General features: G+C 40.1%; 1 protein-coding gene across 5 annotated transcripts in view; it reads left to right on the forward strand.

The window, feature by feature from the left end:
- The window catches only part of RPS6KC1 (ribosomal protein S6 kinase C1), a 94766-nt gene that overhangs the window by 58490 nt on the left and 21748 nt on the right, over positions 1-14528 (forward strand). For all 5 annotated transcript variants that reach the window (XM_054394098.1, XM_054394104.1, XM_054394111.1 and 2 more), the window contains 2 exons: positions 4061-4108; positions 5698-5830. In XM_054394098.1, the coding sequence (XP_054250073.1) occupies positions 4061-4108; positions 5698-5830 (181 nt within the window). The remainder of the gene's footprint in view (positions 1-4060; positions 4109-5697; positions 5831-14528) is intronic.

The following is a 14528-nucleotide window of genomic DNA, read 5'->3' on the forward strand; positions in this document are numbered from 1 at the left end:
GGGGGAAGGTATGATGCTGGATGAGAAGGAAAAAAGAAAGAAGCTGGTTACTAAGTCTGGTTACCTTATCTAGGTAGTGAACCTCAAAGGCACAAATATTGTTTGTTGTTATCACAGTTATAAAATTGTCGCTGCTACTTTCATTTTGATGTTGTAATACAACAACAGACGAAGCTAGCCCTAAAGGGACCTGTTGTCTGCTTTGTTCATGTCCGTGGCACTCGTTCTATACGTTGTCTTACAGGGCCAGGGCTCAGTAGTCTGTTCTGTTGCACCATATGCTAATCCAGTGCTGATAAGCAAGTGTGAAAAATGAAAGGGAGGAATACATTAATTGTATTTGTGCAATAACGTATGCTATCAAAGGTAATTATTTCGTGACAGTTTTAGTTACAGCAGTTGTTTTATCATGGAATAAAAGATGGCTTTAGGAGCCTTTTATTGGAAAGACAATTGTATCAAATTAGTACCAAATTAGATTTTTGTCTTTATAAAGGTGAGCAAACCCATGAGCAGTTTTTAAATTGGTGTCTTCTACTCTACAAATGAACAAATCCTGTTTGAGGGTTAAAGAAGCTATTATTCTGTCCTTTATGCTGACAGCTTCATTACTGATTGGCCTACTGTTGGTATTAAAAAAAATGTTTGGCTCCTTGTGATCTTTGTGCACGCAACTATAATATTAATACAGACCACAAAACTATTCATTAAGAAATGACTTTAAATGAGGTTGATGCTTGTAAATCTGGAGAGATACAGATGTTAAATGCTGCCATTCCTTTTCGTATACAGCTGTATGGCTAATAATTTCCAAGTGGCTAAAGCTCTTGTTAGCAAGAGTGCTGGTGTGTTAAGAATGGCCCTATAAATAACTTTAAGAACTGAAGTTGAAGGTGCTTCTTTTAAAGACTGTTGTTAACTAAACATTATTGCCAAACAGATGGAAAGCATTCACCAGCCTGATGTTTTTAGGTCTAATTATATTATCGCCAGTCCTGTACGGCTCAGTTGAAGAGGTGTATCCAGAGGCCAATTTATAATCATTTAGCCAACACCTGTTTGGTAGATATTGACAGTCAAAGGGCACATTTAGAAAAAAAAAATCACATATGTTCTCATATTTATTGCCTCAATGTGAACAGTGTCTGTTTACAAACTTGGGAGAAGGAGAGTGACTGTAAACACATAATTGTTTCTGAACCATTTTTATCATCTTTTGGCACATCTTGTAGAGTGGCTTTTATTTTTCTCTTGTTAGTTTGATTTTCTTTGTTTGATTTCTTTAAAATTTATTTTAATTTTACTCCTTTTGATTAAGAAAGGATAACAAAAACAGTTTTAAATTTGTTATTTATTCAGCTGGTTTCTACGGTTTCTGAGAGGCCCAGGTAAGAGGCTTGAACATTGGTTTGGCAAACTCAGAAGCCTTTCCCTACTACCATGTCCTTGAGATGAAAACTGTCTGTCATTCCTTTGTCAAAAAAAATATCAGTAACAATGCCTTTTCTTGACTGTTTGTTTATTTACTTATTTAACCAAAAGATAGAGAGCACCTTTTAAAATCGGGTGCAACCCCAGCAAAATAAGAGGCCCTTGTGGTGGCAAGGCATCTGTCACTTTCTTTCTTTTGGTGATATCTGATGGAGAAGAATGATTAGAAAAGGATCCAATTCTTTTTCTCTCGCTTGAGAAGCTTTGAGTTGTAATGGAAGAGACAAAGGACAGTGTTTTGAACGTGGTGACCCCAAAGAGCAAAGGTTGCTTTGCTGCAGCTGCTTCTTGGGGGGAAGCCAGCACAGCCCTGAGATCCTCCCTCCCTGGCTCAGCTGCCCCTGGTCTTTTTGCATGTCTCCACCTTACCTTACTGTGGCATTGCACAGGATGGCTGTTTCTGCAGATCCCTTGGTGTGGGGAAAGTCAGAGTGTCAACCTGGTAGATTTCACACTTTCAAGAGGCAGCAGCATGATTTCATCAGTGCTCCCCACAGCAGGGAGATAAGAGAGACTCTGTGTCACCTGATAAATCCAACACCCTGTTTCTCCTGACACATCATTCCTTTTCTGATGCAAGCTGACTTGGTCTTCACTGCTTCTTGTTTATTGGCTTGGAGTCACTGCATGAGGTCTATTGAACTCAAAGTTTGGTAATGCCAGTTGCTTGCATTTGCAGTCCTTTAGGTGTTGATTTTGTTGCCTAAATATTTTATTATAACTGTATGTGAATATTTATACTGGAAGTTTAAAATGTCTATTGTACATAAGCTGTGCATGCACACTCTTGCTCTTGTTGCAAGAGGGGGGTTGGGCTTGGGCTTTTGCTGCTCACATGGCTGTCTTACTCATGGTGCTTTTCAAGTACATTTGTGCTCTTGGAGCTTGAAAACAATTAGTTCCTGATCATGTGATTTGGAGACTGAGATGCAGAGGTTTCCAACTCCCTAAAGAAGCAGTTTCCTAAGTAGATATGCACATACATGCATATATGCTGGCAAACCTCATGAAGTTTAATAAGGACAAGTGCAGGGTCCTACATCTGGGGAGAAATAACAACAGGCACCAGTACAGGGTAGGGGCTGCCCTGCTGGAAAGCAGCTCCACAAAGAAAGACCTTGGAGTGCTGGTGGACAGAAGTTCTCCATGGAACAACAATGTGCTCTTGTGGCCAAGAGAGCTAATGGGATCCTGGGATGTATCAAGAAAGGTGTGTCCAGCAGGTCTAGGGAAGTTCTTCTACCTCTCTACTCTGCCCTGGTGAGACCACACCTGGAATACTGTGTCCAGTTTTGGGCTCCCCAGTTCAAGAGAGACAGAGACCTGCTGGAGAGAATCCAGTGGAGAGCCATGAGGATCATTAGGGGACTTGAGCATCTTCCCTATGAAGAGAGACTGAGAGCCCTGGGGCTGTTTAGTCTTGAGATGAGAAGACTGAGAGGGGATCTGATCAATGTCTATAAGTGAGGGGTGGGTGTCAAGTGGAGGAGACCAGGCTCTTTTGGGTGATTCACAGTGATAAGACAAGGAACAATGGGTTCAAACTAGAACTTAGAAGATTTCACCTCAACATGAGGAGAAACTTCTTTACAGTGAGGGTGATGAAGCACTGGAACAGGCTACCCAGGAGGGTTGTGGAGTCTCCTTCTCTGGAGACTTTCAAAACCCATCTGGATGCATTCCTGTGCAGACTACCCTAAGTGATCCTGCTTTGGCAGGGTGTTGGACCTGATGATCTCTTGAGATCCCTTCCAACCTCTGATACGCTGTGATACATATTTTTGTTTTTGTTTTGTTTTCAACACTTTAACAAATGGAGCTTGCAGGTAGTCATTATTTACTACTTCTCTTATTGCTGTGCTGTGTTTAAAATACTTTCAATAAAGGTGCTGCAAAACAAAAATGGCAGTGGAGGAATGAGATGGCAGTTGTTAAACAGTTGATAAATCTATTTTTAAAGATTTTTTTTGGCCTGGACATATGCCTGTCCAGGTTTTAGTTTAACTTGATGGAAAGCAAGGCTATGGCCACTTGGAAAAACAAAACAAAAACCACCACCCCCAAAAAACCCAAACATCTCAAACTCACAAAAAAGCCCTCTCTGGTAACCCACTGACAGGCAATACATTGCATGCATAGGAAGCCTGGTGGGGAAAAGTGTTGCAATGTTAAGGTAGGTACAGTGAGGATTTAATGTAGCAGTATAGGAAGGTAATACTATGTGAAGGTTACTTTTTGTGTGTCATTGTGTTGCTACCATTGCATTTCTATAAGTTAGGTTCTGCTAGATTGTATCTGTAATTATTAAGTACTGGTTGGTTATGTGACCAAGTTAGGATTCATTTTTTAAATTAGCTATCTGGGAATCAGGTGACATTCTGGTAGTGCTCTAGAGATCTGTATCCTCAATCATATTTCTTTCCTAAAAAAAGACAGGTTGTCTTAAAGCTACAGGGCTTTATTATTATTTTTTTTAAATAATTACTGTGAGAATATTGAACATTAAAAACTCTGTTTTGTTAAATTACTAATGTGAATCTTAAATATTTCTCTGAATATTTTTTGCTAGGTTTTGCTTATAATGGACACTCGAACACAGCAGACTTTTATACTGAAGGTGAGTAAAGTCTTTTATTACTTCTCTGACCAGTGTGGGCACCTAAATTACACCATCACACAAAGATCAATTTGTATCTAATGTGTGGAATTATCTCTGCGATACATATTGTGTTAAAACAATTATCTTTATTATGTGCATTGGAATCCTTTGTGCTGGTATTCATTGCTTTCCTTTTTTTTCTCTGTAACATCTCTGGGGCTCAGATGTGCTGACTTACTCACTTGAGTTGCCACTGGTTATTATTTACCTTAGCAGGCTTTAGGTAAAAAATACCACAGTTTGCATGTGCTGCTTAAAAGGTCTGTAAAGTCCTGGTGGCTCAGGACGTATGCAGGCTGCTGCTGAAGGTGAAAAATTTCCTCAGCACAAGAACATCCATAACACTTTGTGTTTGGTCTTCCCTTAACTGAAGAGTGTAATAATGGCCAAAGTGGATTCTGGATATAATCTGGATGACTGGTCTTGCTCAAAATTGCATTTGTATGTTTTACATCAATAGACTGTGAAAACTGAGTTTAATGTTACTAAATGATGGAATTAAGGAGTAGTTAAATGGTCAGAATAAAATTTTTCACATTATTCTTTTGTGTTTCAGAAAGTGCTCAGATCAAGATCCCAATTTGCTTGAAGCATCTGTGCTGCTGAGAATTAGTTTAGTATGAGTATTGTTACTGTGGCCATTATTTCAGGCTCCCCTTGACATGTACTCTACTGCTGATGGGAGGAAGGGCTGAAAACCTGTCTCCCAAACATGGAGCTCTAATTAGTTAACATTTTATAACTTTGCTTCAGATCTGACTTACAACTCTGCCTTAACTTTATGCATCTGGCTTTTGAAATGGCTTGGCTTAACTATGTGCAGTGTACAGAAATCCTATTTGTTCCTCAAAAAGGATTATTTGTGAATATTGTATATTAGAACCTCATTTTATCTACTGTCATATAGGGTAATATTGAATTTCCCATTTAAATGCTTATGTTTATCAATATTGTAATAGGTCACACTATTGACTTTTTTTTTTCTTTGTGTCTTCCCTCTCTTTCTCCCTCCCACATCAATTTTTTCACTTCTGGCAACTTCATCTCCGTGCTACCTCCTAAAAATCATTATCTCTCAAGGAGACTAATCCTTCCCTTTCGTTTTTGTTGTGATGGCTGTTGTCTTTAGTAAAGTACAGTGGAAATGTGAGGATTACCTACAAGGCTAAGGCATTCTTTTGTCTTTAGAACTTGAATTGAATGTTTTTAATAGTGTCTTTTGGTCACACACAAAAATAAAATTTTAAAAAAAGGTCACAGGGAAATAACTGAGTGTCATCCTGATGACTTAGTTCGGGAGAGATTCTAATAAAAACATTGACCCATGTAATTGATTTTAATGGCAGCTTTGTGCCATCTTCTGTTCTCTGGAAACGCGCCAGATGCCATCAGCACAGCCTCAGGGGACCGAGGGGCATAGAGCAGCAGATGAGTGGTTTCTCTGAAGCCCAGAGTAACTCGGATAGATTAGTTTGGTTGATAAACACAGAGCACAGCAGGCTCCAAAGGCAACTGAGGGTACAACTGACCTTTTTGTTCTCTGTCAGGGTCTAAGGAAAAGTAGTGAGTACAGCAGGAGCAGAACGACCATCATCCCCCGCTGTGTGCCCAACATGGTGTGTCTGCACAAGTACATCATCTCCGAGGAGTCTGTCTTTCTTGTGTTACAGCACGCAGAAGGTTTGTCACTCGTTTAGTATATTGTTGAAAAGAGTCAAAGGTTTAAGTTTGGATCAATGGTACATTTCATTATCAAATTAATTTCTTGCACATCTAATTAAAATATTTCTAGCGTTCTTAAGAGATGTCATGTGAGACACCTCACTCCTGTCCTCTGTCCCTCCCCCTTTCTGCAACTCATTCGGGAGTGGATCCGATTCCTGTTTCAAATGGCCTCCAATCCTGATGGGTTACTTAAATTGTAGCAATATTGAAAGCTTCCAACTGTTTGTTTTCTACAAAAGAGAAGTGCTTTGACTGCAACAACTGTCAGCAGTGTTTACAGTCATATCTTGGAGATAAAGTTTTTAGCTTTTGTAAACTTTGACTAGTAAACCTTTTTACATCTTACTGTTAAAATGGCAAGTATTTACACAGGAACTTAATAACCCTCTGCTGTGCACATGAACATTTGCCTATTGGCTACTACTGCAAAGTTATTCTGATCTGAATTTTTAAGAAAATAGCTAGTGGCATCAGACAGGAGTTCAAAGCAGAACCACAGAATTGTGCCTTCAAACTATTTATAAAATTCCTGTTAAATGTACAGGGAACAGGTGGCACAAAATAATTACATTTTGATTTTTTTTCATCTAACACCTGGGTTTAAATATTCCCTAAATGTAATTACCCCTATTTGTTTAGAATGAGTGCAGAATATAAATTTGGGGGTTGCTAATAGTTCCCTCTTTAGGAAATGTTAATAATTCAGTCAGAATGGCTGATGTGAAGGAACTAAGCTAACTGATAGAGAAGATAATATTATTACATTGAGTACTATTTTATTTTTTCCTAGTAACTTAGATTCATGGCTTTTTTTCAAGAATAACTTGTCACATGAGACCAGTTAAAGTTAACTTTACAGCATGAATGACTCTTTCCGCTATGTGTGACTTAATTTTGCTGTGAGTAGTGATACATGAAGAAAGGCCTCACATTACAGTACTGCCTGATGGTGATCCTGAGGGCTTACAGTCCTGCTCTCTACAATGCTGCTTTTCTTGAGGTGTGTGTAATTCACCAGGATAACTTAGAGACTCCTCTGAACGGCTATCTCCACATACACTAGTACATTCTAGTACATTTTATTTGGAGAAATATTTAAAATAAACAACCAACCAACCAAACCCCCTAACAAGCAAGAAAGCCCCAACCCTTTTTCAAAACACATCTGCCCTTATCCTGCCCAAAGTATTAGAGACAGGATAAAATAATAATTTGAAAAACTTGTAATTGTGCAATTTCTGAAGGCCTATAGTTTTTCTCTTTGCTGCTGGAAGAACATTCTTTCTTAAGACAGATGGAAAAGTGGGTGAAGTAGTAGTGGAATTTGGGGGAAAAGTAGTGTTCAGATAGGGAGAACAAACATTTTAAGGAAGGCTTAATTTTACCAGCTGACAATGATAGTCGTCTGGAATTGATAATTTTATTGTGACAACAGTGAGGAAAAACAGAGACATGACATGATCAAAACTCTTTCATTTTGGTACAGAAACCTCAGCTTAATAGTTGACACAGGTGGGGTGTTGTCCTTTCTCTTGGTCATCTTTCACATGGTCACCAATCCAGTGAAATGTTCTTGGCCTAAATGTCTTGCTCTTACCAGTGTTGACTGTTACATATTTTGAGTTCTATGGGGGAAAGATTTTTAATTTACTGAGTGCCTTCTAAATCAGCTTTGTGCAACACATAGCTTTGTGTAGCACCCCAAGCCATTTGTTTGATAAGACAATAGCAAAGGTGGTCTGTCAAACACCCTCACTATGGCTGATCAGGGAGCAAACACATACTTGAAGGTATCTACAGCTTACTTCACCTTTCTTCCAGCTGTGGGTCAAAGCCATGCAAGTAGGAGACATGGGAGGGAGATGGGTTATCTTGAAGTGGAGTTGGGAAGCAAGGTGCTGGTGACATAGGATTGCTTTCTGTGGGGAGAGCCCTAAATGGGAATGGGGGTAGGGCATGTGGGATGAACTAGGAAATGTTAGAGAGGATGGATGACTGGCAGGCTGTGCTGGGGAGGAAAGGGGGAGCCTCAGCAACCAGAAGGGATTTTGATGTGGGTGAGGGCTGGTGAAATACGTGGGTTCATCTGATTTGACATGGACCTAAGCTATAAACTGCATAAGGTTTTCCCTCGTTTTCTGATAAAGCAGTAAGTAGTTTGGAAACACATTTACCTCTTATCTTTGTTTGCAAACCATTCAAAAAATGATGTGATATATGGTCTTTTCCCTGATTATCATGGAATTACCAAGGTTAATTTCTTTAAGGATAGTCATTTGCTTTCTTGACCGTACTCTCTCGGCTCAGAATAGGCAAAGGGGATGAGTAAATTGCTCAAGAATGCCTATCAAAAGTATATTGCAGGTATAGGGTCTGATCCCAAATCTCTAACTGGGGCAATAATTTTGTGTTGCTTCTAGAACTGTGTGTGGCCTATGCACCTCTCCCTGTTCCAGGAGGCTGATGCTGCCAAGTGATTCAGGAGAAAGGCTTCATTTTCTAGCTCTGCGTGAATAGGAATGGGGTTAAAGTTATGCTGTACTACATGTGAGGACTGACGTGACTATTTGCTCACTCCAGTGATGATGGTCTTGATCACATCAGTCGTACATTAGTAGCACTCACTCTTTAAATTACAAGGATAATAATATCAGGAATCCCTATAGATAAAGCTGTCTTGGAATTTCGTCCATCTAAGACTAAATATAAATAGAGAAGATGATTGTAGTTAATTTTGGGAAAGGACATGTAATAGTCTCTGAAATATTATTGTGTGACTTTATGGATGCTGTTAACATTCACGCTTCAAGTAGCTCTAGTCCAATAAGAAAGAAGACTCTACCAGTCAAATTTGTAAGTGGTGGTGATTTATTATGTTAGGTGTTTTAGCTACACAAAGACTCTTGCTCAAGTTGAAGATTTTTTTCTTCTGGCAAATTGCAATGCCATAGTGATGGTAACCAGCATGGCTTCACCAAGAGCAAATCATGCCTGAAGAATTTGGTGGCTTTCTATGATGGAGTGGGTAAGGGAAGAGCAACTAATGGCATCCACCTGGACTGGTGTAAGGCATTTGACGTTGTCCTGCATGACATCCTGGTCACCAAATTGGAAAAGCATGGACTTGAGGGGTGAGCCACTCATTGGATAAAGAATTGGCTGGATGGCTGTACTCAAGAGAGTTGTGGTCAACAGCTCATTGTCCAAATGGAGGCCAGTGAGGAGTGATGTCCCTCCAGGGTTCTTTAACATCTTTGTCAGCAATATGGACAGTGACATTGAGTGCAGCCTCAGCAGGCTTGTGGATGGCACCAAGCTGTGTGACTGGTTGACACACTGGAAGGGGGGATGCCATCCAGAGGAACTTGGACAGGCTCGAGAGGTGGGCCCAAGCCAACCTCATGAAGTTCAACAAGGCCAAGTGCAAGGTCCTGCATCTGGGTCAGGGATATCCCAAGCACAAATAAAGGCTGGGTGAGGAATGACTTCAGAGCAGCCTTTAGGAGAAGGACTTGGGGGTGTCAGCTGATGAAAAATTCAACATAGGCCAGCAATGTGTGCTTGCAGCCCAGAAGGCCAACCATATCCTGGGCTATATCAGAAGAAATGTGACCAGCAGGATGAGGGAGGCAATTCTCCCCCTCTGCATGAGGAGAAACTTCTTTACAGTGAGGATGATGGAGCACTGGAACAGGCTCCCCAGGAGGGTTGTGGAGTTTCCTTCTCTGGAGACTTTCAAAACCCACCTGGATGCATTCCTGTGTGGAACTACCTTAAGTGATCCTGCTTTGGGCAAGGGAGTTGGACCTGATGATCTCTTGAGGTCCTTTCCAACCTCTAATGTACTGTGATACTGTGATGCTCTGATCTCATGAGACCAAACCTGGAGTACTGTGTCCAGTTCTTGTGCCCACAGCATTAGAAGGACATTGAACTGCTGGAGTGGGTCCAGAGGAGGGCCGCAAAGGTGATCAGAGGACTGGAGTACCTCTCCTATGGGGACAGGCTGAGAGAGTTGGGGTAGTTCAGCCTGGAGTAAAGAAGGGTCTGGGGAGATGTTATAGCAGCCTTCCAGTACCTGAAGGAAGCCTACAAGAAAGCTGGGAAGGGATGTTTTACAAGGGCTTGTTGTGATAGGATGAGAGGGAATGGATCAAAGCTTGAGGAGGCCAGATTTAGATTAGATATTAAAAAGAAATTATTCACAGTAAGGGTGGTGAGATATTGGAACAGGTTGCCCAGGGAAGTCATGGATTCCCCCTCCCTGGAGGTATTCAAGGCTTGAGGTCTTGGGCAACCTGGTCCCGTGGAGGGTGTCCCTGCCCATGGCAGCAGAAGTTGGAGCTAGATGATCTTTAAGGTCACTTCCAACCCAGAATGTCCTATGATTGCATGGTCAGAATTGGAGAGTGAGGTATTGGGTTCTTTTACAGGCTTTTCTCATGGCCACAGCCGCAGGTTTCAAGGGTGTCTAGAAAGCACCGAAGTCGATAAAGTTATCTTGTAGCTTTGTTGGAAAGCACTTGGCAAATTCTAGTGTGGTAGAGAGCCAATCTGATGTTAATAAGGCCTTGCTGCTTCTTGGCGCTACTAACTCCAGAATTTTTAGAAACAGATGCTTCAAAAATAGGCTGGGGGGCTTCCATGGGACATCAAAGTTTAAGTGGCTGTTAGAAGCTGTCAAATCTCTTTAAGCACAAACAAGCTGGAGTTCCTATCAATCTGGAGAGCACTCAAGAAACTTCATGCTGAAGAGGCTTGCTGCACACAGGAATTGATAGACAGCAACACTGCAGTTCCAAAGCCGGGGATTTGTCACTGGGAAGGGAGATGGTGCTAGCTGTAAATGTTTGACAGTCATCGGTCAGAGTATGGTGGTATGGTCCTTGGCAAGTGACTCTTTCAGGAGGCTGCATTGAAATAATAGTTTTTGCTCAAAGTGCATCAGGAAGTGGGAGCTTTGCCTAAACTAGCAAACTTTTTAGCAGAGATTCACCAGCAGCAGTGCAAGCAGCCATGTGTATGTAAGTCTGGTGTGTGTAAGTACTGTCATTTGGAGATCAGGTTGGGAGATTAGCTTCCAGTTCATGTGTGTGCTTCCGCTGTGGCTGCCATTGGGCTCCCGTGAAATATTGTGTCATGGTAGTGCCTACACCTCTGATACCCTTTTGGCCTAGAAACCATACAAGTGTAATTTTATATAGCCATTGTATATTAACATGATGAAATTTACCAGTAGACATGTCTTTACTGAAATGGAGGACAGCAATTTGAGGCCACATCTGGAATGTCTGGTTCTGGGCTCCCCAGTTCAAGAAAGACAGGTAACTACTTGAGAGACTCCAAAGAAAGGCCGCAAAGATGATCAGGGGACAGGAGCATCTGTCTTACAAGGAAAGGCTGGGAGACCTGGGGCTGTTTATCCTGGAGTATAGAGGACTGTGTGGGGATCTTACCAATGCTTATAAATATCTAAAAAGTGGGTGTCAGGAGGATGGGGCTGGGCTCTTTTCAGTGGTGCCCGGTGATCAGACAAGGGGAAATAAACATGAGAAGTTCCACTCAAACATAAGAAAAAACTTTTTTACTTTGAGGGTGATGGAGCACTGGATGAGGCTGCCCAGAAAAGTTGTGGAGCCTCTTCTGGAGGCTTTCAAGCAAAGCCTGCCCAGACACATTCCTATGCAATCTGATCTAGGCGAACATGCTTTAGCAGGGGCATTGGACTAGATCATCTCCAGAAGTCCCTTCCAACCCCTACTGTTCTGTGATTCCAAAGTTGTTCTTTTTCCAGCAAGGAAGAAAATTAATTCATATGGGGTGCATGACTTATGATTAGTACTCCTGGCCATAAAAAAATTCTTATGCAGTGATGTAGAGCTGGGCCTAGTTTTGGAGAATAATTCCAACAGATGTCTTTCAGTACTCTGTTTTTTCTTCCCTATCCAATCACAATTATTTGGAAGCCTGGACTATCCACTTAAACTTTGTTTGGGATTTCCTAAATACAGGGATTACTGCATTCTTAGCTAAATTCCAGTTCTACAGGAATTTAAGTATATTGTCCTTTAGAGTAAACTCATGGGCCAAGCTAGCAAAAGCCGTAAATTTATTTTGTAATACATCTCCTTAGGCAGCCAGTCTTTCAGGATGTGAAGCCCAAATTGTAAGTGTCTAAGCACTGGGAGAAGAAAAATCCAACAAGTAATGAATTTTTCTTGTCAGCTAGAACAAAAACAAATTTAGGAGACTAAATTTGCTTATCCTTAGGTTTTCTTTTATCCTATAATATCTACTCTATAGTGTTTGTGACTTCTTCCCATTGATATTATGCTGTCAAGTGCTATTAATACCAAAAATGTCAGAAATTTTTTAAGTAATATTAAGATACTATAAAACTAACAAGATTCCTATCCAGCTTCATCACTTGGTGACTTTATGCTGAAATTTCCTGTTGATTATTTTGGGCACTAACTTTTTAGAACCTGCCTCTAGACGCAGAGGTATAACCTCTGGAGTCCTGGAAATGTGGTTAAGTAAGGCAATTTGAATAAGTAATTTTATGTTGGATAACTGCAGAAAAATGTAGAGCTTGGGGATTTTCATGTGCTAATAAAACTAGAAAGAGCAAGCTATACTGAGTGTAGAGTCGGTTCATGGTAGAAGAAAACAGTGTTTAAAATTAGTTATGTCAACACTGAAATTGTACTAAACACTAACAAACTTCAGCTTCAAACACTGGCTTCTGTAGTTATTTAGTGTGTTAGACTAGTCAACAATGACTGAAGCTTACTTGTTTGGATTGATTTCTGTAATTTTAGTTTTTATAGATTCCTGATACTATATTAGCATGGCTTGCTAATGGGTTTTCTTGATCTTACACAACACATGGGGAGAGAGGGAAAGATTATTAGTATGTCATTTATAAAGGCATAATTACATACCCAGATACAAATATCACTCTTGTTTGACCCTGGATTGGACATTTTCAGAAAGGAATAAAATTGTTGGTTTTTGCTATAAAACACAATTATTGAATAGCATTTATTTACGTATTTCTACTTGACCAGGAGGCCAGTCTTGAAATATTTGTATGTAAACATATTTGGACATAATAAATATCTCTTTTTTTCCTGTATTTGCTTGCATTTAACTCTAAATTGGAGCTGCAGTAAGTGGTCATTTCCACTATGGTTTCTAAGTCCTAGTGATTATTAATGAGCAACTTGTGTTTTAAAAAAGTAAAAGAATACATTTACAAATGGAAAATGAGTAATTGCTACAGTTCTGTTTTCACAGGTGGGTAGTGGTGAGTTCCTACATACTGAAGGATAAAGAGATTTTTCTAATGTTGTTTGCTAATTATAGGTTTGCTGAAATAACTTGAAATAGAACATTTTAAAAAAACATAGCCAAAGCCCTTGACTCTTCCAGACTTTTTTTCTGTGTGGTTTTAAAAGATTGATCCCCACACATCTGTTTTCCTTCCTTAATCCTTCTTGGGGTTCCTAATTTCTTAAGCTACGCTAAGACTTTAAGTAGAGGCCAAATCTAGTCAAGGCTGTATGGAATTTTGTGTGTAGTGAGGTGGAGGGAGCAGAAGACAGGAATTATCCCAGGAGCAGCCTGACCTATCTGTAGGTAAAATGTGAAGTTGTGTGAAGATAATTACTTCACTTTTCATATTCCTGGTCAGCCCAGCCCCTTATTACCTTAATACAGGGGTATGGAATATTTAGGTCAGTGAGAGCCCTTCAGCTGTCACATGTAAAAGCAGGTCTGGTATCTGCTAATGGCAACTGTGGCAATATAACAGAAAGAAGGTTTTGAGCTTTCTACATCTCAGGTCCACAGCTTAACCCAGGCCTCCATTAGAGAGGCCTGTTCTTACTAGTGTCTGAGGGAGGGACTGGTGGTGCTAATAAAGAGAGACATGCCTGGAGGCTGAGGTGCTGTTGTGCCAGGCACTGTCCAATGCTGCAAAAATGTAATGTTGGTCTTTGTGGGTAATGTTCCCTTTGATTCTTGAGATCTGTGTTTTCGTAAGAAATTTGTAAAGCAGTACTGGGAGAATAAATATTAGTAATATGAAGATGGAAATATTTAGCATTTGCTTGTCCTAATTAAGGTAATGCAGGTAGGATGGGGAGACTTTGCATGTTTTATTAAATGTAGAAAGGGTGTGGCTGTCAAATGAGATTTTATTGTCTGGTACGGAGTGGGGAAACCTAAATAATTTCATACTTAGTTGATGAACTGAGCAAAGCTATTTTTGCAAGCACTGTTCACTTAAAATCATGTAATTGAAATTATAAATAAAACTAATTGTTCCATCAGAATCTTGAGTAAATTTAAACTTTCGTTTTGCTGCTTTTGTCATGGATAAAAATGTGGAAAAGAGGAGAAAGTCTTTCTTTCATACACATATAAAAATATGCACGTTTCTCTCTCTCTCATTCTTTTTTTCCCTCTTATTTTTTTCCCTGCTATTCCATAGCAAATGCATGGATAAGTATAAAAATGTGAAAATAAGGAAAGGAATTGGTGATTATGGGATGAACAAGTTGTGTTTTTATCAAATCAGTTCTTAAAAAAAAAAAAAGGTAATTCTGATGTCCTATGCAAGCTGTGGGGGCTCAGAAGGCATGGTATC

The sequence above is a fragment of the Indicator indicator genome, chromosome 2 (assembly GCF_027791375.1).
Source record: "Indicator indicator isolate 239-I01 chromosome 2, UM_Iind_1.1, whole genome shotgun sequence".
NCBI lineage: Eukaryota > Metazoa > Chordata > Aves > Piciformes > Indicatoridae > Indicator > Indicator indicator.